Source organism: Dendrobates tinctorius, unplaced genomic scaffold (assembly GCF_039654945.1).
Source record: "Dendrobates tinctorius isolate UK_male_01 unplaced genomic scaffold, ASM3965494v1 ptg000162l, whole genome shotgun sequence".
Taxonomy (NCBI): domain Eukaryota; kingdom Metazoa; phylum Chordata; class Amphibia; order Anura; family Dendrobatidae; genus Dendrobates; species Dendrobates tinctorius.
The window spans coordinates 22592501-22613634 of record NW_027361829.1 but is presented as its reverse complement, the minus strand read 5'-3'; the positions used below and the strand labels follow the sequence as shown (position 1 = coordinate 22613634).

Here is a 21134-nt window from a genome sequence, read left to right as displayed (position 1 = left end):
AATGAATTGAGTGAAAGGTCAATCCAGCGGGAGAAAGAAACTATTTTCTCTGATAGGAAGTTGCTTACTTTCATGTGTTATATAGTGTGTGTGTGTGTGTGTGTGTGTGTGTGTGTGTGTGTGTGTGTGTGTGTGTATATATATGTATGTATGTGTATATATATAATATAGAAAAAAAAATAGGCAGCACTCAAATTAAATGTGAAAAAAGTGGAGAGACAATTACCTTTCACAACTGGTTCAGGACCCAACAAGAGGGGGGGCACTGCTAGACCTAATATTAACCAACAGGCCAGACCGCATATCAAATTTATAAGGGTTGGGGGTCACTTGTGTAATAGTGATCACAAATTAATAAGTTTTCATGTATCCTTTAATAAGATGTGTAGTAGAGGGGTTACAAGGACACTAAACTTCAGGAAAGCAAATTTCTAACGGATGAGAGATGATCTTGGTGCAATTAACTGGGACGATATCCTGAGACATAAAAATACACAAAGAAAATGGGAGACGTTTATTAGCATCCTGAATAGGACCTGTGCACAATATATACCGTATGAGAATAAACATGCTAGAAATAGGAGGAAACCACTATGGCTAAATAGAGCTGTAAGGGGTGCAATAAGAGATAAAAATAAAGCATTTAGAGAATTAAACCAAGTAGGTAGTGATGAGGCATTAACTAAATACAGAAGATTAAATACATTCTGTAAAAAGCAAATCAAGACAGCAAAGATTGAGACAGAGAGACTCATTGCCAGAGAAAGTAAAAATAATCCCAAAATACTCTTTAACTACATAAATAGTAAGAAACTAAAAAATGATCGTGTTGGTCCCCTTAAAAATAGTCTGGGTGAAATGGTGGATGAGGATGAGGAAAAAGCCAATATGCTAAATGACTTTTTTTTCAACAGTATTTACACAAGAAAATCCCATGACGGATAACATTATCAGGGATAAAAATTCTCCATTAAATGTCACCTGCTAAACCCAGCAGGAAGTACGGCGGCATCTAAAAATCACTAAAATTGACAAATCCCCGGGCCCGGATGGGATACACCCCCCGAGTACTGCAGGAATTAAGCACAGTCATAGACCATTATTTTTTATCTTTAAAGATTCCATAGTAACAGGGTCTGTACCACAGGACTGGCGTATAGCAAATGTGGTGTCAATATTCAAAAAGGGGACAAAAACTGAACTTGGAAATTATAGGCCAGTAAGTTTAACCTCAACTGTGGATAAAATCCTGGAGGGTTTTCTAAGAGATACTATACTGGAGTATCTGGAGAAGAATAACCTCATGACCCAATATCAACATGGGTTCACAAGGGACCGTTCCTGTCAGACTAATCTGATAATCTTTTATGAAGAGGAAAGTTCCGGACTGGACCAAGGGAATGCAGTGGACGTGGTGTACATGGACTTTTCAAAAGCTTTTGATACAGTACCACACAATAGGATGATTCATAAAATGAGAACAATGGGGATAGGGGAAAATATGTGTAGGTGGGTTAAGAGCTGGCTCAGGGATAGGAAGCGAAGGGCGGTTATTAATGGAGCACACTCGGACTGGGTCACGGTTAGCAGTGGGGTACCACAGGGGTCAGTTTTGGGCCTGCTTCTTTTTAACATATTTATTAATGACCTTGTAGGGGGCATAGAGAGTAGAATTTCAATATTTGCAGATGACACTAAACTCTGCAGGGTAATCAATACAGAGGAGGACAATTTTATATTACAGGAGGATTTATGTAAACTAGAAGCTTGGGCTGATAAATGGCAAATGAGCTTTAATGGGCATAAATGTAAGGTCATGCACTTGGGTAAAACGAACAAGATGTATAATTATGTGCTTAATTGTAAAACACTAGGCAAAACTGTCACTGAAAAGGACCTGGGTGTATGGGTGGACGACAAACTCACATTTAGTGGCCAGTGTCGGGCAGCTGCTGCAAAGGCAAATAAAATAATGGGATGCATTAAAAGAGGCATAGATGCTCATGAGGAGAACATAATTTTACCTCTATATAAGTCACTAGTGCGACCACACTTAGAATACTGTGTACAGTTCTGGTCTCCGGTGTATAGGAAAGACATAGCTGAACTGGAGCGGGTGCAGAGAAGAGCGATCAAGGTTATTAGGGAACTAGGGGGTCTGCAATACCAAGACATGTTATTACACTTGGGGTTATTTAGTTTGGAGAATCGAAGGCTTAGGGGTGATCTTATTACAATTTATAAATATATGCGGGGACAGTGCAAAGACCTTTCTAATGATCTTTTTACTCTTAGACCTGTGACGAGGACAAGGGGGCATCCTCTACGTCTGGAGGAAAGAAGGTTTAAGCATACTCACAGACGCGGATTCTTTACTGTAAGAGCAGTGAGACTATGGAACTCTCTGCCATATGATGTTGTAATGAGTGATTCCCTACTAAAATTTAAGAAGGGACTGGATGCCTTTCTTGAAAAGTATAATATTAGAGGGTATATACACTAGTTTCCTTAATATTGCGTTGATCCAGGGAGCTAGTCTGATTGCCGTATGTGGAGTCGGGAAGGAATTTTTTTCCCCAATGTGAAGCTTACTGTTTGCCACATGTTTTTTTTTTTTTTTTTGCCTTCCTCTGGATCAACATGTTAGGGCAGGTTAGGACAGGATGTGGGTTGAACTACATAGTAACATAGTTTTGAAGGCTGAAGGAAGACCTTATGTCCATCTAGTTCAGCCTATTTTTAGTGCAGCTGTTCTGCATTGTTGATCCTGGGGAAGGCAAAAAAACCAACAGAGTAGAAGCCAATTTTCTCCATAGGGAAAAAAAATTCCTTCCTGTTAGCTGGGTCAACCATCTACCTATAATATTCTGTTATTCGTAACCTTCTATACCGTTACTCACAAGAAAAGCATCCATTCCTTTCTTAAATTCATTCAGTGAGTTGGCCATCACCACTTCCTCAGGAAGAGAATTCCAGAGCCTCACTGCTCTTACCGTGAAGAACCCTCTTCTATGCTGGTGCAGAAATTGTCTTTCCTCCAAACGAAGAGAATGCCCCCTTGTTCTTGTCACAGTCCTTGGTACAAACAGTTCATTGGAGAGATCTCGGTATTGCCTTCTGATATACTTGTACATATATATTAAGTCTCCCCTAAGTCTTCTTTTTTCTAGAGTAAATAGACCTAATTTTGATAACCTTTCTGGGTATTGTAGTGAACAAACTCCATTTATCATTTTAGTAGCCCGCCTTTGAACCCTTTCAAGTTCAGTAATGTCTTTCTTGAGCACCGGTGTCCAAAATTGCACACAATACTCCGGTGTGGTCTGACGAGTGATTTGTACAGAGGGAGAATTATGTTTTCATCTTGTGTCCCCAGACCTCTTCTAATGCATCCCATGACCCTATTTGCTTTGGTGGCAGCTGCCTGACACTGGGCACTCGAATTTAGCTTCTTATTGACTAAGATGCCTAAGTCTTTTTCCATGCCATGTCTGATTTCCCCAGCAGTTTCCCATTTAGTAAGTAATTATAGCATCTGTTTCTCCTTCCCATGTGCATAACCTTACACTTATCTGTGTTAAACCTCATTTGCCATTTTTCAGCCCAATTCTCCAATTTACTCAAATCTGTCTGTAGTTGCAAACTGTCCTCCTTTGTGTTAACAACCTTACATAGTTTGTATCATCTGCAAATAATGATATTTTACTGTGTACGCCATCCACTAGATCATTAATAAATATATTAAATAGTAGGGGGCCCAATACAGAACCCTGTGGTACCCGACTAGTAACCCTGGCCCAATCGAGTATGCACCATTAATAACCACTCTTTGTTTTCTATTACTAAGGCAGCTACCTACCCATCTACACACATTTTCCCCTAGCCCAAGCTTTCTCATCTTACTTACCAATCTTTTATGTGGGACAGTGTCAAATGCTTTAGAGAAGTCGAGATAAATGACATCCAATGATTCTCCTTGGTCCATTTGAGAGCTTACATCCTCATAGAAGCTGATCAGGTTAGCTTGACAGGAGCGATCCTTCATAAATCCATGTTGATATTGAGTTAAACATTTATTAACATTGAGATATTCCATAATGGTATCCCTTAGAAACCCTTCAAAAATTTTACCCACAACAGATGTTAAGCTTACCGGTCTATAGTTTCCAGGTTCCCCTTTACACCCCTTTTTGAATATTGGTACCACATTTGCTTGCCGCCAATCAAAAGGAACAGACCCTGTTTCTATAGAGTCTTCAAATATAAGGAATAGAGGCCTGTCTATCACATTACTTAACTCCCTTAATACCCGAGAGTGAATGCCATCAGGGCCTGGTGATTTGTCACTAGATAGACTTAAAGTCTCCCATCAACCTTAATAACTGTTACTATCCCCCCCCCCCCCCCGTTTATCACCCCCTTAGTTAGGCCAACATAACAAAATAAAGAAAATATTTTTTTTTTCAGTTTCCCATTAGGGTTAGGGCGAATTATGATTAGGGATTAGGCTTGGGATTAGCGTTAGAATTATGATTAGGGATTAGGGTTGGGATTAGGGTTAGAATTATGATTAGGGATTATGGTTGGGATTAGGGTTAGGGTTGGGATTAGGGTTAGGGGTGTGTTGGGGTTAGGGTTGGAGCAATAATTGGTGGGTTTCCACGATTTACCAACTTTGGGGGTCTAAAAATTGGGGTCTAAAAAAAATCACTTTTGTGGAAATAAAAGACTTTTTATTTTCACGGCTCTACGTTTATAAACTTCTGTGAAGCTCTTGAAGGTTCAAAGTGCTCACCACACATCTACATAAGTTCCTTAATGGGTCTAGTTTTCAAAATGGGGTCACTTGTGGGGGGTTTCCACTGTTTAGGCCCATCAGGGGCTCTGCAAACGCAACATGATGCCCGCAGACCATTCCATCAAAGTCTGCATTCCAAAATGGCACTCCTTCCCTTCCAAGCTCTCCCATGCGCACAAACAGTGGTTTCCCCCCCACATATGGGTTATCAGCATACTCAGGACAAATCGCACAACAACTGTGGGGGTATGATTTCTCCTGTTACCATTGTAAAAATAAAAATTGGGGGGCGAAAAGATCCTTTTTGTGGGAAAAAAAAAATCGATTTTTTATTTTCACCGCTCTACGTTATAAACTTCTGTGAAGCACTTGAAGGTTCAAAGTGCTGACCACACATCTAGATAAGTTCCTTAAGGGGTCTAGTTTCCAAAATGGGGTCACTTGTTGGAGGTTTCCACTGTTTAGGTACATTAACATGGCATCCGATCTCAATTCCAGCCAATTCTGCGTTGAAAAAGTCAAATGGCGCTCCATCCCTTGTGAGCTCTGCCGTGTGCTGAAAACGTGGTTTACCCCCACATATGGGGTATCGGCGTATTCAGGAGAAATTGTACAACAACAAATTTTGTGGTTGATTTTCTCTTTTAACACTTGTGAAAATCAAAAAAATTGGTTCTCAAGTAAATTCTTTGCAAAAAAAAGTTAAATGTTAATTTTTTCCTTCCACATTGCTTTAGTTCCAGTGAAGCACGTAAAGGGTTAATAAACTTATTGAATGTGATTTTGAGCACCTTGAGGGGTCTAGTTTTTAGAATGGTGCCACTTTTGGGTATTTTCTGTCATGTACACCCCTCAAAATGACTTTAAATATGATGTGGTCCCTAAAAAAAAATGGTTTTGTAAATTTTGTTGTAAAAATGAGAAATCGCTGGTCAACTTTTAACCCTTATAACTTCCTAACAAAAAAAATTTTTGCTTCCAAAATTGTGGTGATGTAAAGTAGACGTGGGAAATGTGTTAGACATTTGTGTGACACATCTCTCTGATTTAAGGGTATAAAAATTTAAAGTTTTAAAATTGCAAAATTTTCATAATTTTCGCCATATTTCCATTTTTTTCATAAATAAACACAAGACTTATCGAACAAATTTTGCCACTAACATGAAGTACAATATGTCACGAAAAACAGTCTCAGAATCAGCGGGATCCATTAAAGCGTTCCAGAGTTATAACCTCATAAAGTGACAGTGGTCAGAATTGTAAAAATTGGCCTGGTCATTAGGCTGCAAACTGGCTGTCGCTAAGGGGTTAAAATCAGTACAAGTCATGAAACGTTTTCTTTATTTTATTTGGAAACTATAGACCCTACACTTTCAGATCACAGGCTGAACAGATCTGAATTCGAGATGTTCAAATTGACACTGTTCATATACATACTTTTTTTTTTTTTTTTTTGAAGTATGATCCCATTGAGAGTCCATCTTGAATTATGGTACAGATGTGGCTAGGGGCATAGGAGGCACATGTGAAATTTTTGAGAATTTTATATCGTATAGTTTTTTTATTTTTTTGGAAATTCTTTTCAAAATTTTGCGTTTGAATCCACATGGATAAAATATTAACAAAGGCACTTTTGTTACTTAGCGGACGAAAGCTTGTACAGTTCTGAGTGTAATGGTGTTTTTTCTATTTCTATATCCTGGTTGTGGCCTGCATTATCAGTAGAAACATAAAGGCATGCAACAAAGAAGCTCACATTTTTTTCAAAGCTTTGAAAAGTAATAAAAATTCTATATACTGTACTTTAGCTTTTTTATTTTCTATTACAATAGAACAAGATCTAAAGCAACACAATTTTAGAGCAAAATTATATTGGTTCACTTGAAATGTATTGACCCGAGCTGAATTCAATAAAGTTCCATGCTCCTCTTAATGAATTTGGTAGTGTTCATGTGAGCCCTTCATCAAGACTGGCATGCACAACCCCAGTCTTAATGAATCTGCCTCTGTGTGTAGACACGTCCATAATGTACAATCTGCTGCAAACGAGCTGCTTAGATGAAAGCAAGCGGTGTGTAAGATAGCCTTCAGTGAATGCCTCAAGGCAGACAGATATTCCCACCAGGAGTGCCAGGGCCACACTTGGCTTAGGCCTGGACTTAAGTTGCATATGTTTGTTGAGCTTAATATTCTTCCCTAAGTGACATAAAACTTAGAGAAACCTACATATCTTCAGACATTAACCAAGTGCATGGGTGAAAGGGAATTACTGATTCTCAGAAAAACTAGTAACAAAGCATGTTATATAAAATGATCCATCTAAGTGTTAACAATCTCACTAATACCATTATTTTTTTCCCTCTTTTAATGGGAAAGATGTGTATATGAAAGCATATGCTTGTATGCTTCATTCTATTTACACGGTAGTTTACAAGTAGGAGTTTTTGCATTCATGTATACAGAACCATTCAATTTTATTTTCGTACCCCACCAATATGTAGTATTCAATTAATATACATTAATAGCGATTTTCGATTTATACAACATGGACATAATTTATAATCTGTTTACCTAAATTAAGTGACTCCCAGTGCTTAATCCAGCCATACAATTTAGATGGCTGTCAGACGAACAAAGCTTTGGCTGATTGTTGTCTGACCACCGTCTTTGCTGACTCCCCCATACGCATGATACCTCGTTCATCTGATCGCACCTGTGTTCTTTATGAGAAAGCCATCACTAGATGTCTCTCCCACCGACTGATTTCTAGGCGAATAAAGTGATCTACAGTCTGAAACACCCAAGTAAATATTTTCACAGACAATGAGTTGTTTGGGGCCTCTTACTGAGCCTTGATAGCTGACTTTATTTAATAGATAAATAGTACAAATGTAAATAAGCAACTGTGTAATATCTTAGGCCTCTTTCATACCTCGTCATCGGCGGTCAGTTGAAATCCGCCAAAGGTTGAAACTAGCTGATCCGTGACGGACAGATGTCAGCGGAGCACGTAGGATGAAGGATCCATGGGAGAAGCGATGCGGCCAAATTGAAAGCGACCGTGGCAGTCGCGTATTGCATGTAGATCGCGGGAGGTGGAGCGCGATCAGGAAATCGCGGGAGGTGGAGCGCGATCGGGAAATCACGGGAGGGACGGGTGAGTTGGAGCGTGATGAGAGAGAGATTTTATCGGCTCCCGAAGCGGCATTTAGGGTTAATGCTGAAATTAGCGGACCGTCAAAGCAAAAAAAGTTGCAGGGTCCATTTCATCTGCCCGGGAGCCGTTAAAATCTTGGCGGATCCGTAAAAAAAATGGGTGGGACGGACGACCGTCAGTCGAGATCCGCCAATAATGTAAGTCTATGGGGGGAAAAAAACGGATCCTCCCCTTTTTTGGCGGATCCGTTTTTTTTTTTTTAAATTTGGCTGATTTTGACTGAAGGGAAAAAATGGATGTGTGAAACAGGCCTTAACAGTTATCTGCTTCTTTCTTCTCGACTGATCTTTCCCTCTCAGTTTATGGGAAACTTTCATCTGTTAAAGGGACTCTGTCAGCAGGATTTTACCCTCCAAGCAATTTATATGCTTATATAGCTCTTTGAAAAACAAGTCCAACAGTATTTTTACATGCCCAGTCATATACCTTGATAACAGTAAAATCATATCTTCACTGAATACAGATTTTACAGTTTAAGCCATGAATTGAGATTGAAAGATCTGTCCAGGAGGTGGAAGAAGCAGATTTCTCTGATAACATGTCAAAGTTGCTTATTTTCATGTGTACTATCAATTTGTGAAATGAAAATAAAAACTGACCGTCTTTTTAAAGCCCTTCATGAAAAATGCAACCAAATTTGCATAATTTAAAAGAAAGTATTAAATACCTGCTTGGCATTATTGTGCTGGTTAGCTCTAAGACATTAATGAGTTGCAATCCAAGCAATTTAGGCTGAGTGCAGACGTACTTTTTGGCCCTGCGGATTTTTCTGCGCAGAGTGGAAGAAATCCGCAGGTCAAATGACCTGCATTTTTCCTGCGGATTTCTTCCATTTTTCCTGCGGTTTTATTGCGGTTTGTGTGCGGTTTTCCACTGCGGATTTCCCCCTGCGGATTTGGTGACAGGGGAGATGGAAAACCGCACAAAGGAAGTAACATGCTGCGGATTTTGTACCGCGGGAAAAATCCGCAGCGTCTGCACAGCGTTTTTTTTTTTTTACATTGATTTTAAGGCTACTGTACATCACAATGCGGATATGCAACGTTTCTGCGCTGTAAAATCCGCTGCGGATCCGCTGCAAATCTACATCGTGTGCACACAGCCTTAAGCTCCTCCTTACACTGTAGATAGCTGCACATTCTACCGCTAACTTTACAGAGTCCCCCATACACAGGAACGTTCTGCTTAACACTCCTATCAGCTGCTGGAACTCTGACGGGCAAGATCCTTCTCAACGCCGAAATTATCTATTGAGAGAGATTTGGGAGGCCCAGATACACGTTAGACTCTAGACGAACCCGCCAATGTCAGCAGGTTCAGCCGACATTAGTCGGTGTATGGCAGCTGTAACCCTCTCTTCCTCCTGGAGGCTTACATTTTTATATTCTTTGTAACCCACATGGTCCTGTATACATGTTATATTAAACTTCTGTTACAATAATATATTAATAATTTTAAGTTTGCAAATTTAATAACTATATTACTTCAGTTTTCAATAATTACCGATATACCTCCACATTTCATATGTGTAAATGTTTTTTTTTAATTCTCATCAAATAGAACGTATCAAGGTCTGCAGACAGCATGAATGGCAGTGATTCATCCTCAAGTCAGGTACGCTCTACATAGTGTTACTGCTATTACTTGGGACATGCTGCCCCATTGTCTAAACAGAGCTTCATCTGGCCATGTGTATTCTGGAAAATGTCCCCTTTATATTTGACACTGATGTAGGTAGAACTACAGATCTGTGGGCTGATGGACAGGTCTAGACACAAGCTCCTCTACCAACAGCCATTGTATGGACAAAAGTGCTGGTCAGTGTGAGGAATGTCGTACTAACAGGACAATGTGGCCAGCTTCCTTACCTGAGAATCCATCCCTAAGCTTGTTATCACTGTCCAACAGGAGATTGTAACTTTTTGGCTGTCTTTTTCTGGGCTCCTTTCAGCTGATTTATGGCCGCCGACTACATTAAAGAGGTTGTGCACTACTTTTACATTGATGGCCTATCCTTATGATAGGTCATCAATGTCTAATCGGCAAGGGTTCGACACTCAGCACCCCGCCCGATCAGCTGTTCATCAGTGTAGGCGGCCACCGCCGGCTGAAAGTACTTGCTTACACATTGCTACACATCTGCCTCCTATTTATTTGAATAGGAGGCAGATGTATAGTACCATGCGGCAGCCACTAAAAGTAGACTGCCAGCTTCGCAAGTAAGTACTTCCAGCCGGCTTCAAAAGGCACCGATAACAGCTGATCGGCGGGGTGCATAGTGTTGGACCCCGGCCAATAAAACATTCGTGACCTGTTCTAAGGATAGGCCATCAATGTAAAAGTAGTTGGCAAACTCTTTTAAGTTGAATGTGTAGGGAAACAAGGAGGCTTCAAAAGCTAAATTTGTAATGACGTCCAATTACAAAAATGTTTAGCTCAAAAGACATGTATTTTGAAGTAAAAGGAAAGGAAGCTGACCGTTTTAAACCCTTCACGACCTATGACGTATAGGTACGTCATGGGGTTTTGTCCCTGTATTTGATGCGGGCTCTGGCGCTGAACCCACATCTTTCCAAGCTCATGACCGCTGAGTTAATCAGCTGTCATGTGCCCTAATAGCCGCGGGTGGAATTACGATCCACCCACGCCAGTTAACATCTTAAATGCCGCTGTCACTCTCTGACCGCGGCATTTAACTCCCGAAAACTGGATGCACATCACAAACCCTGTCCTTTGGCGGCCTATTCACATGATCGTGGGGCGATGATAGGTTGGCATGATAGCCAGGGGTCTACAGAAGACCACCATGCTTGACATTGAATGCCGCTCCACAGCTGTCGTTCATAGGAAATGCTGCACATAGCAGGGCTGAAGCCCTGCAAAGTGTAGCACAAGCAATCGCATGATTGCAGTTTAAGTCTCTAAGGAGATTATTGAAGCCAGGAAAAAGTAGAAAAAAGGTTATAAGTTCAAATCACCTCCTTCTCGCCCCATTCAAAATAAACATTACACATACCGTATTTGGTAACACTGCCTTCTGAAACGCACAATCTATCAAAATATAAGCTAAATTAATCCAATCGGTGAACTGCTTAGCAAGAAAAAAAAAAATTTGAAACACAAGAATTAAGTTTCTTGGTCTCCGCAACATTGTATCTACCCCAAAATAAATAATGGTATAATGGTATAAATAAAAATGTCAGCTCTCACCCAGCCCCAGAACCCGAAAAATGGAGATGCTACCGGTCTCGGAAAGTGGTGTCATATTATTAATTTTTTTTTTTTTTTACACAAACATTGAATTTTTTTTCACCAATTAAATAAAAAAGATCCTATACATGTTTGGTATCTGCACATTCGTAATGACCTGGAGATTCATATTGGCAGGTCAGTTTTAAGTTAGTAAACATGGTAAAAAATAAGAATTGTGGAATTGCCACCCCCCCCCCTTTTTTTTTTTTTTTTTTGCAATTTCATTCCACTTGGCATTTTTGTTTCCGTCTTTCAGTATGCTATACCATAAAATCAATGGTGACGATCAAAAGTACAACTCGTCTCACAAAACAAACCCACACATGGCCATATTGACGGAAAAATAAAAAAGGCATGGCTCTTGGGAGGAGAGCAGACAACAAAAACGCTAAAAAAAGCGGAAAATGATATGGTCGTGAAGGATACAAGTGTTTGACCCTTAATTTAAAAAATAAAATAAAAATGTGTTTGGCCATGAGATGCGTTTTAGAGTAAAGGGGTTGTTTGGAACTGACATTGATGACCTATCCTTGTGTCATTGCTATGAATTTGGTGCTGAGTTCTGTGCTTTATTTCTCATTCATCTGAATTAGGAGGTTAAATGTAATACTCTCGCAGTGGCCGCTAAGCAATGAACTCTGTTACCCCATTACTGATTAGGCTGATTGGTGGGGTACAAAATTTTGATCCCCCACTAATGACATATTGACAACCTGTTTATCATGGGGAACTATGCTATGTTTGATTAATCTCTGGAACAGTATAGATCCTTGTGCTTTCCAAACTGCTTAAACTAAAATTTTACTTTTTATGCTCTACATTGTTTTTTGAGTTAAAACAAAAAGCTGATATTGCCACAAAATGAAAAATGCGGTCCTAGTAATATTCTTCCTATAATACAGTTTCTGCACAGCCAGCCCCTGACCTCGTGTCTAATAAGGGAACGCCTTGATACAAGGAGTGCAATGTTTGGCTACCATAATGAATTCATCTGTGTAGAACGATCAATAATGATCTTGTTTGTTTTCCATTAATATGGTTCTCCTACATCTTTCTTTAGTTTTGTGGTTACAGTACATTGACATTACTGATGTAGTAAAATGTTCATTATTGCAGAAGAGCGAACCTCAGTCTTTTACACAAAAGCTTCAACTCCGTGTCCCCTCAATGGAATCACTATTTCGAAGCCCAGTAAAGGAAACTTTGTTCCGCTCTCCATCCAAAGAATCACTTGTGAGAAGCGGTTCACGTGAATCATTGAACCGAATTGATGGGGACGGTTCAGGGGCTGTGTTCGATCCACCTTCAGATATTGAAAGTGAAGCCGAAGACTCTGCAGGTAGTCATGAAGGGCTTACCAAAGACCAACTCTTTCATCGACTGCATAGGATGGAGAAGAGCTTGGGCAACTACCGAGGGAAGTATTCTGAGGTATGTCTGAATGTTATTAAAACAGGGGCTTAGAAGAAACCCTCATCAATTTCTAACGCTGGTGGTTACCTGCCTCTTTATTTTCTGATTAATTTAGTGTCCATTTTGGCATTGTTCCATTTCTATTCTAATACAGATGTATAAGATAGCTGCATCATGTCTGTAGCATATGTTTAGTCTGAAAAAACATGAAGGGAAAGGGGAGGGATTACTTGTGTGAATAAAATATTGCCTTTATTAGTTATACAATGGCTTGTGAAATTATTCACCCACCCTTGGCTTTTTACCTATTTTGTTACATTACAACTTGCTTTAAATATTTTTGTAATCCGATTTGTGTGTGTATCTGCACTGCATAGTCAAAGTTGGTCAAGTGAGAAAAATAGGCGTAAATTAAATTTATGGTATCAAATAAATAAAAATTGCTGTGCACATAAGATGTATTCAACCCTTTTGCTGTGAAATTGTCAAACATTTTTGATGTAAGCCATTACCTTCACAAGTCACATGCTTAGTGAAAGGTAGTCCACCTGTGTGCCATCTAAGTGTCACGTGATCTATCAGTATATACACATCTTTTCAGAAAGGCCTCAGAGGCTGCAACACTAAGCAAGAGGCACCACTAACCAAACAACATGCAGACCAAGGAGATCTATAAACTAGTTAGGGGCAAAGTTGTTGAGAAGTTCAAGTCAGGGTTGGGATATAAAAACAAGAATATGGTACCACAGCAGACCTGCCCAGAGAGGGACGCCCACCAAAACACTCAGTTCAATCAAGGAAGACATTAATCAGATAGGAAGCACAGAGACCAAAGGTAACTCTGAAGGAGCTGCAGACTTCCCAAGCAGAGACTGGAGTATCTGTCCAAACAACCACGATAAGCCATACACTATATAGAGATGGCCTTTATAGATAAGTGGGCATGAAAAAGCCTTTACTTACACAAATTGTAATGCTTGTTTTGAGTTTATCAAAAGATGTGGGAGGTTCCCCCAATGTATGGAGGAACGTGCTGTGGTCAGAGGAGACCAAAATCTTGCTTTTTGGCCACACAGGTAAATGCTATGTCTGGCACTAAACCAACACAGCTCGTCACCTCAAGAACACCATCCCCACAGTGAAACAAGCTGGTGGCAGGCTCATTGTGTGGGGGTGTTTTTCAGCGGCAGGGACAAGGAAAATGGTCCGAGTCGAGGGGAAGATGGATGGTGTGAATAATAGGGATATTCTTGAGCAAAACCTTTTTCAGACTGTCAGTGATTTGAGACTGGGAATGAGGTTCAACTTTCAACAAGACAATAATCCAAAGCATACTGCTAAAGCAACACTCGAGGGATTTACAGGGACAAGTGTAAATGTTTTGGAGTGGCCTAGTCTAAGCCCAGACCTTAATCCAACTGAGAATCTGTGGTCAGACTGAAAGATTTCTGTTCACCAGAGGAAACCATCTTGAAGGACCTGGAGCAGTTTTGTCTTGAGGAATGGGCAAAAATCCCAGTGGCAAGATATGGAAGGCTTATAGAGACTTATCCAAAGTGACTTGCAACTGTTACCGCAAAAGTAGGCTCTACAAATTACTGACTTTAGGTGGTGTGAATAGTTATACACACTGAAGTTTTCAGTTATTTTGTCCTATTTGTTGTTTTGCGTCACAATAAAAAGAAAAACAAATGTTCACATTTGTAGGTATGTTTTTTACATGAACTGATAAAAATTCTAAAAAAAATACCTAGTGAAATTCCAGGTTGTAAGGTAGCAAAACTTGAAAAATGCCATGGGGGTGAATACTTTGACAAGCCACTGTATAAAAAAGTATTGCACAAATTATTTAAAAGCTTCATATAGCCAGTGTTATCATGGGTATATATTGGATCACTTCTGCATGTCTGACAAAATGTATATGCTATGCAGCTGCGAGCCACTAAAGTCACTATACAGCTCTGGCAAAAATTAAGAGACCACTTCCAAATGTTCAGTTTGTCTGATTTTTCTCTTTATAGGTATGTTTTTGAGTAAAATGTGAATTGTTCTTTTAGTCTACGTCTACAAACTTCTGGCAACATGTCTCCGAATTTCCAAGCAATAGATTTTTTTTTTCTTTTCTGAAAAGGAGAAATGGTCAAAATTAAAAAAAAAAAAAAACCTTCAGTGCTTTCAGACCTCAAAGCAAAGAAAACAAGTTTATAATCATTTAGAAACAACAATACTAATGTTTTATCTCAGGTAGAGTTCAGAAATCAATATTTTGTGGAATAACCATGATTTTTAAATACAGCTTTCATGCGTCTTGGCATGCTTTCCACCAGTCTTTCACACTGCTTCTGGCGCAAAAATTTAAGCAGTTCTTCTTTTGTTTGATGGCTTGTCCATGATCCTCTTGATTACATTCCAGAGGTTTTCAATGGGGTTCAGCTCTGGAAAATGGGCTGCACATGACAGGGTTTTGATATGGTGGTCTCTTAAATTTTTTTTTTTTTGACAATTTTCTAATTTTGTGAGAAAGACATATACTGTATATACATACACACACCAATGTGAATGAAATCTCCAACTGAGATACAACCACTCAACATCCACAGGTGCTTCTCACAAAATTAGAATATCGTCATAAAGTTAATTTATTTCAGTTCTTCAATACAAAAAGTGAAACTCATATTAGTCCTTACACACCGAGTGATCTATTTCAAATGTTTATTTCTGTTAATGTTGATTATGGCTTACAGCCAATGAAAACCCAAAAGTCATTATCTCAGTAAATTAGTAAATTTATTAACACCAGCTTGAAAAATGATTTTAAAATCTGAAATGTTGGCCTACTGAAATGTATGTTCAGTAAATGCACTGAATACTTGGTCAGGGCTCCTCTTGCATCAATTACTGCATCAGTGCTGTGTGGCATGGAGGCGATAAGCCTGTGGCACTGCTGAGGTGTTATGGAGACCCGGGTTGCTTTGATAGCATCCTTCAGCTTGTCTGCATTGTTGGGTCTGGTGTCTCTCATCTTTTTGCCAATACCCCATAGATTCTCTTTGGGTTAAGGTTAGGCGTGTTTGCTGGCCAATCAAGCACAGTCATACTGTTGTTTTTAAACCAGGTGTTGGTACTTTTGGCAGTGTGGACAGGTGCTAATTCCTGCTGGAGAATGAAATTTACATCTCCAAAAAGTTGTCGGCAGAGCAAACCATGAAGTACTCTAAAATTTCCTGGTAGATGGCTGCGCTGACTTTGGTCTTGATTAAACACAGTGGACCTACACTAGCAGATGACATGGTTCCCCAAACTATCACTGATTGTGGAAACTTCACGCTAGACCTAAAGCAGCTTGGATTGTCTGTCTCTCCACTCTTCCTCCAGACTCTGGGACCTTGATTTCCAAATTAAATGCAAAATTTACTTTCATCTGGAAACAATACTTTGGACCACTGAGCAACAGTCCAGTTCTTTTCTCCTTGGTCCAGGTAAGACTCTTCTGGCCTTGTCTATTGGTCATGAGTGGCTTGACACAAGGAATGCAACACTTGCAGCCCATGTCCTGTATATGTCTGCATGTGGTATATGTCCATACTTATAGAAACATACAGGCCATTAACACCCAGAAACTTATGAAGAACTTGCAGTCTTCACTGGCCCCTATCTCCTCCCTCTCATGTCCGGATTCTGCACTGAAGCATTACAATGAAACACTTCACAGTGCCCTGGATGAATTTGCACCCGCTATAAATAGAACACCGCAACACAGACGGCGACAACCCTGGCACACCCAGCAAACACGTTTCCTGCAGCGGTGCTCCAGGTGCGCCGAACATCTGTGGAGAAAAATCCAATATACACGAAGATTTCATCCATTATAAGTTTATGCTTCGAACATACAACACTGCCCTTCACCTCTCCAAACAAACCTATTTCAACACCCTCATCATCTCACTGTCCAATAACCCGAAACGTCTCTTTGACACTTTTCATTCTCTACTCAACCCAAGAGTACAGGCCCCAACCACGGAGCTCCGAGCTGACGATCTGGCCAATTACTTCAAAGAAAAAATTGACCAGATCCAACAGGAAATTATCTCCCAATCACCTCCTACCATGCACGGTCCTTCCTCCCCCACTGCATCTAGCTCACTCTCTGATTTTGAGCCAGTCACAGAAGAAGTAAGCAGGCTCCTTGCATCTTCTCGCCCAACCACTTGCATCAATGACCCATTTCCATCACATCTCCTCCAGTCCCTTTCCCCTGCTGTCACCACTCACCTAACTAAAATATTTAACCTCTCTCTCTCTCTTCTGGTAACTTTCCCTCATTTAAGCATGCCATCATACATCCACTACTTAAAAAAACCATCCCTCGACCAAAACTGTGCCGCTAACTATAGACCTGTCTCTAATCTTCCCTTCATCTCTAAACTCCAGGAACGCCTGGTCCACTCCCGTCTTATCTTCTATCTCTCTGATAACTCTCTTCTCGACCCTCTCCAGTCCGGCTTCCGCTCCTTACACTCTACTTAAACTACCCTCACTAAAGTCTCTAATGATCTACTAACAGCTAAATCTAATAGTCATTACTCCATGCTAATTCTCTTGGATCTCTCTGCAGCATTTGACACTGTGGATCATTAGCTCCTCCTCACTATGCTCCGTTCCATTTGCCTCAAGGACGCTGTTCTCTCCTGGTTCTCCTCCTATCTCTCTGACCGCTCCTTTACTGTATCTTTTGCCGGTTCCTCCTCCTCTCACCTTCCCCTTACTGTTGGGGTTCCTCAAGGATCAGTCCTAGGCCCCCTCCTCTTCTCCTTGTACACTGCCCCTATTGGTCAAACAATCAGTAGATTTGGTTTCCAGTACCATCTCTATGCTGATGACACACAATTATACGCTTCTTCTCCTGACATCATGCCAGCCTTTCTAGAAAACACCGGCGATTGTCTAAACTCTGTGTCTAACATCATGTCCTCACTATATCTGAAACTGAACCTGTCAAAGACTGAACTCCTTGTGTTTCCTCCCTCAACTAATGTACCTATACCCGACATTGCCATTTCTGTGTGTGGCTCCACTATTACTCCCCAGCAACATGCCCGCTGTCTTGGGGTCATACTTGATTCCGAGATTTCCTTTGGCCCCCACATTCGATCACTGGCTCACTCTTGTCATCTGCACCTCAAAAACATTTCTAGAATTCGACCTTTTCTTACTTTTGACTCTGCAAAAACTCTTACTGTTTCTCTTATTCATTCTCGTCTCGACTATTGTAACTCTCTTCTAATCGGTCTCCCTCTTACCAAACTCTCCCCTCTCCAATCTTTCTTGAATGCTGCAGCCAGGATCATATTCCTCGCCAATCGTTACACCGATGCCTCTACCTTGTGCCAGTCATTACACTGGCTACCCATCCCCTCCAGAATTCAGTATATACTTATTACCCTCACCCACAAAGCCCTCCATGGCTCAGCACCACCCTACATCTCCTCCCTTGTTTCAGTATACCACCCTACCCGCGCCCTCCGTTCTGCTGATGACCTGAGGTTAGCATCCTCAATCAGAACCTCCCACTCCCGTCTTCAAGACTATACACGTGCTGCGCCAATTCTTTGGAATGCACTTCCCAGGTCAATACGATTAGTCCCCAATCCCCACAATTTTAAGCGTGCCCTGAAAACGCATTTATTCAGACTGGCCTATCGCCTCAACACATCAACCTAATCTATCCCTTTGTGGCACAGCCAAAAGTTTTACCATAACCAGGTTCCCTGCATCATGTTCCCACATGCTTTATGCATCCATTATCCCTCTGTGTCTGTACTGTTACACACTTAACATTATGGCTGGTCCATACAATCAGGGCAACTGTTACCACCCACCTTTCGTGTCTCCCTCTTTTTCCTCATAGATTGTAAGCTTGCGAGCAGGGCCCTCATTCCTCTTGGTATTTGTTATAATCTGTGATTATTGTTATGCTGTAATGTCTATTGTCTGAACAAATGCCCTCTGAAATGTAAAGTGCTGCGGAATATGTCGGCGCTATAGAAATAAAATTTATTATTATTATTATTATTATTATTATTATTATTATTATTAGTGGCTCTTGAAGCAATGACTCCAGCAGCAGGCCACTCCATGTGACTCTCCCCTACATTTTTGAATGGCCTTTTCTTAACAATCCTTTCAAGGCTGCAGTTATCCCGGTTGCTTGTGCACCTTTTTCGACCACACTTTTTCCTTCCACTCAACTTTCCATTAATATGCTTGGATACAGCACTCTGTGAACAGCCAGCTTCTTTAGCAATGACCTTTTGTAGCTTACCCTCCTTGTGGAGTGTGTCAGTGACTGCCTGTCGAGTCAGCAGTCTTCCCCATGATTGTGGAGCCTACTAAAACAAGACAGGGACCTTTTTTACATGCTTAGGAAGCATTTGCAGGTGTTTTTTAATTATTCTAATTTACTGAGATAATGACTTTTGGGTTTTTATTGGCTGTAAACCATAATCCTCAACATTAACATAAATGAACACTTGAAATAGAGCACTCTGTGTGTAATGACTCTATATAATGAGTTTCACTTTTTGTAATGAACTGAAATAAATTAACTTTTTGATCTAATTTTGTGAGAAGCACCTGTATGTGCAGTCTACTCCTTTTTGTTCTCTCTTGCAAGTTTTCCCTTAGATAGCAGATTTTTTTATGTGATGTGTTATATTCCGATCAAAGAAAGCATCTGTGATAAAGTATCATGGTAGCAGGGCGTGTTTTGATGGTACCACAATTCATCCATACTGGTGTCATTAATTGGGTGCCTGTTAATGAATTTGGTGTATCTTTCAGTTGCTGTGCGTTGGCGTAATAAATACACACAGTTCGAAGACCAGAATAAATTTCTGTTATAATTTACGTAATTGTAGCTTAACCCCTTCACCCCCAAGGGTGGTTTGCACGTTCATGACCGGGCCAATTTTTACAATTCTGACCACTGTACCTTTATGAGGTCATAACTCTGGAACGCTTCCATGGATCCCGGTGATTCTGACATTGTTTTCTCGTGACATATCGTACTTCATGTTAGTGGTCAAATTTCATTCAAATAACTTGCGTTTATTTGTGAGAAAAACGGAAATTTGGCGAAAATTTTGAACATTTTGCAATTTTCCAACTTTGAATTTTTATGCCCTTAAATCACACAGATATGGCACCCAAAAAACTTGATAACTAACATTTCCCACATGTTTACTTTACATCAGCACAATTTTGGAAACAAAATTTTTTTTTGTTACGAAGTTATAAGGGTTAAAAGTTGGCCAGCGATTTCTCATTTTTACAACATCATTTTATTTTTACGGACCACATCACATTTGAAGCCACTTTGAGGGGTCTATATGATAGAAAATACCCAAAAGTGACACCATTCTAAAAACTGCACCCCTTAAGGTGCTCAAAACCACATTCAAGAAGTTTATTAACCCTTTACAGGATATTTGAATATTTGAATATTTAAAAAAAAAAATGAACATCTAACTTTTTTTCACAAAAAAAATACTTCAGGTTCAATTTTTTTTATTTTACCAAGGGTAACAGGAGAAATTGGACTGCAAAAGTTATTGTGCAATTTGTCCTTAGTACGCTGATACCTGATATGTGGGGGGGGACTGTTTCGGCGCATGGCAGAGCTCAGAATGGAAGGAGCGCCGTTTGACTTTTTCAATGCAAAATTGTCTGGAATTCAGATAGGACGCCATGTCACGTTTGGAGAGTCCCTGATGTACCTAAACAGTGGAAACCCCCTACAAGTGACCCCATTTTGGAAACTAGACCCCCCAAGGAGCTTATCTAGATATGTGGTGAGAACGAGAACTTTGAACCCACAAGGGCTTTACAGAAGTTTATAACGTACAGCAGTACAATTAAAAAAATCATATTTTTTCCACAAAAATGATCTTTTCACCCCAATTTTTATTTTCCCAAGGGTAACAGGACCCTAAAAGTTATTGTGCAATTTGTCCTGAGTACGCTGATACCCCACATGTGGGGGTAAACCACTATTTGGGCGCATGGCAGAGCTCGGAAGGGAAGCAGCGCCATTTGACGTTTTTGGCTGGAATTGAGATCGGACATCATGTCGCGATTGGAAAACCCCTGATGTATCAAAACAGTGGAAACCCCCCACAAATGACACCATTTTGTAAACTAGACCCCCCCCCCCCCAAAAGAGCTTATCTAGATGTGTGGTGAGCACTTTGAACCCCCCCAGTGCTTCACAGAAGTTTATAACGCCCGGGCGTGAAAATAAAAAATTCGTATTTTTTCCACAAACATGATCTTTAAGTCACCATTTTTTTATTTTCCCAAGGGTACCAGGAGAAATTGGACCCCAAAAGTTGTTGTCCAATTTGTCCTGAGTATGCTGATACCCCATATGTGGGAGAAAACTACTGTATGGGCACA

The 21134-nt window shown here is 40.3% G+C and overlaps 1 protein-coding gene across 3 annotated transcripts in view; it reads left to right on the top strand.

Moving 5' to 3' along the window:
* Positions 1–21134, top strand: part of GOLGA4 (golgin A4) — a 245424-nt gene that overhangs the window by 32394 nt on the left and 191896 nt on the right. For all 3 annotated transcript variants that reach the window (XM_073549893.1, XM_073549892.1, XM_073549891.1), the window contains exons 3-4: positions 9576–9629; positions 12384–12698. In XM_073549893.1, the coding sequence (XP_073405994.1) occupies positions 9576–9629; positions 12384–12698 (369 nt within the window). The remainder of the gene's footprint in view (positions 1–9575; positions 9630–12383; positions 12699–21134) is intronic.